At 37.1% G+C, this 2,222-nt stretch overlaps 1 protein-coding gene across 1 annotated transcript in view; it reads right to left on the reverse strand.

Annotated features, from left to right (window-relative positions):
- Window positions 1-284: 284 nt before the first annotated feature.
- The window catches only part of LOC111394723 (beta-hexosaminidase 2-like), a 9,606-nt gene continuing 7,668 nt past the window's right edge, over window positions 285-2,222 (reverse strand). Inside the window, exon 2 of the mRNA XM_023020676.1 lies at window positions 285-1,409. Within this exon, the coding sequence (XP_022876444.1) occupies window positions 454-1,409 (956 nt within the window). The 3' untranslated portion in view covers window positions 285-453. The remainder of the gene's footprint in view (window positions 1,410-2,222) is intronic.

Here is a 2,222-nt window from a genome sequence, read left to right on the forward strand (position 1 = left end):
CAGCAAACATATTGATGATCAAGTAGTTCCACAGTAGACAATACTGTGAAACAACATTTTTAACTTCTTTTTGCTTTTTGGTATTATCCACATTGTCCAATCTACGTCAAAAATCAATCAAAAAGTAAAATGTGTTCCAAGAGTTCTTTTCAGTTGCAAAACCCATCCGTAGAAACATGGAATGATGCTATAACTAGAGACACAGAAAAAGAAATTAGTACTTCAGCAGTAGAGAAGTGTGTGCTGTTATCAGGTTTATGAAGTACGAAATCTAAATGATCCTATGAAAGTAACATAAAAGATAGCTTGATGTGCATTTTAAGGCATATTTGTTTTGTAGTATTGAATGGGACTGGATACTGTTGGACAAGATTTAATCTTCATATTTATTTATTTTTTTTCTAATTTCAAGTTAAAAAAATAATAATAATAACTTAGAGAATGAAACTACAATCAGCTAACAAAAGGTTGAACTGTGTTACACATGCCTGGATTTTTCATGCACCAGAGTGGCTGAATGGGTTCAGCACCTATTCCCCTCGATACCATTCTATATCTCCACTCATTCAACCGATTTGTAGCCTCTGCATATCTTTTCTTTCCGGTTTCATCTCTGTTCCCGGACCATAATGCCTCACCCATTGCTGATGCTCTGGGCCATATCCGTGAATCCATAACAGTGGAGTCCGCTTGCTCTGACCATAACGCCACCTCCCCTCCCAATACCAGCTTCGACTCCGTCTCACTCAAACCATATGTTATATCGTAATTATAGATAGTTTGCCATGTTTTGAATGGTTCACACCATGATCCGCCATTACCTGGATCAGTACCCGGTGGCTGATCATACTGACTATCATTTCCAAGAAAACCTCCATGTCCACAATCCAAGTAATAGAAGTCTGAGGATGATACAATGACACTGTAACCAGACGCAACAACTCTTTTAGTGTTATTTGGCCCTTTGTTCCATGTCTGCAGAATAACATTTTCTGGAGGAAGAATCGAAGGGCTCACTTTGATTATAGGATCCAATAACACATCCTCCCAGTAGACGACTGTCCGGTTTAGGGAGGTAATATAAGGTAAGGTAGAATTAACAAACATTTCAAGAATCTGACTAAGGGTTCCATTCATAGAAAGGAAAGTTTGAACTGAAGGGTCAACTTTCCAGCAATTCGGAATGATCTCATCACCTCCTGCATGATAGAATGAATCAGGAAACATGGTAGCGACATCCTTGACGACATTTTTGACAACTTCATAGGTCTTGGGACTTAAAGGATTCAGTTGACCGGTGCCCGGTTCAGATGCAAACCGGTCAGCCCATTTGGCTTCTGCAGGCCACCAGAACATGTTTGCACAAGTGACGATCTCGGGGTGAGCTTCAGCCCAAGATCCTGTATGTGCTGCAAATATTGAAACGACAATAGGTTGCATAGCATACTCATTAGATGCTAATTTGTATTGAATTACAGATGTAAGCAAGCTTGAGTTCAGATTGTTTTATCTATGAGACGAAAAATACTGTGGTACTAACGCAGTTTGCACAAGTAACTTGTGCTAAACATATAGAACAATACACTTAATAGTTTGATAGCTTAATTAGCAAACAGTATTTACTTTGTAAATCATTGAATACGTCTCTCTTTGTGATTCCAAAGATAAACCAGACACAACTAAATACCTAAACATAGATCATTTTACAACCTAATAAGAATTCAGCGTTTGCATGACGACCAAAAAATGAAGGTGGCATTTTGATCTGGTTGGAGATATTTTTGAGAAGTTTGGAAAAATGCCCTTTAAATGATTTTACATAATAAAATAATAACACTTAAAGTAAGCAATATTATTTTTCTCCTGGCAGGTTGTAGGAATGCCATTTTGAAAAATTCCTCAAAATTGTGCAACTGTAAACTATTTGCCAGTTCTTAAATTCCAGAGAGAAACAAGAAGCACATGTTTGGTTAAGCTTAAATTCTATTATTATTATTTTTTTTAAATAAATGACTTCTATAGTTGATTAAAGTCGAAAATTGTTGCGCTCCAAGCACGCATGGCTTCAGTAGTCAAGATACCGCTGAAGTGGACCACCAACTTGGAATGTCCATGTTCACTCTGTTGGAAAATAAGAGGTTGGAGAAGAAACAACAACAAAATTATGGAAACAAAATGAATAGAAATCACGAAATACGTCGAGAATGAATTTGAGACTTGAA

This window comes from Olea europaea, chromosome 5 (genome assembly GCF_002742605.1).
Source record: "Olea europaea var. sylvestris chromosome 5, O_europaea_v1, whole genome shotgun sequence".
Lineage (NCBI taxonomy): Eukaryota > Viridiplantae > Streptophyta > Magnoliopsida > Lamiales > Oleaceae > Olea > Olea europaea.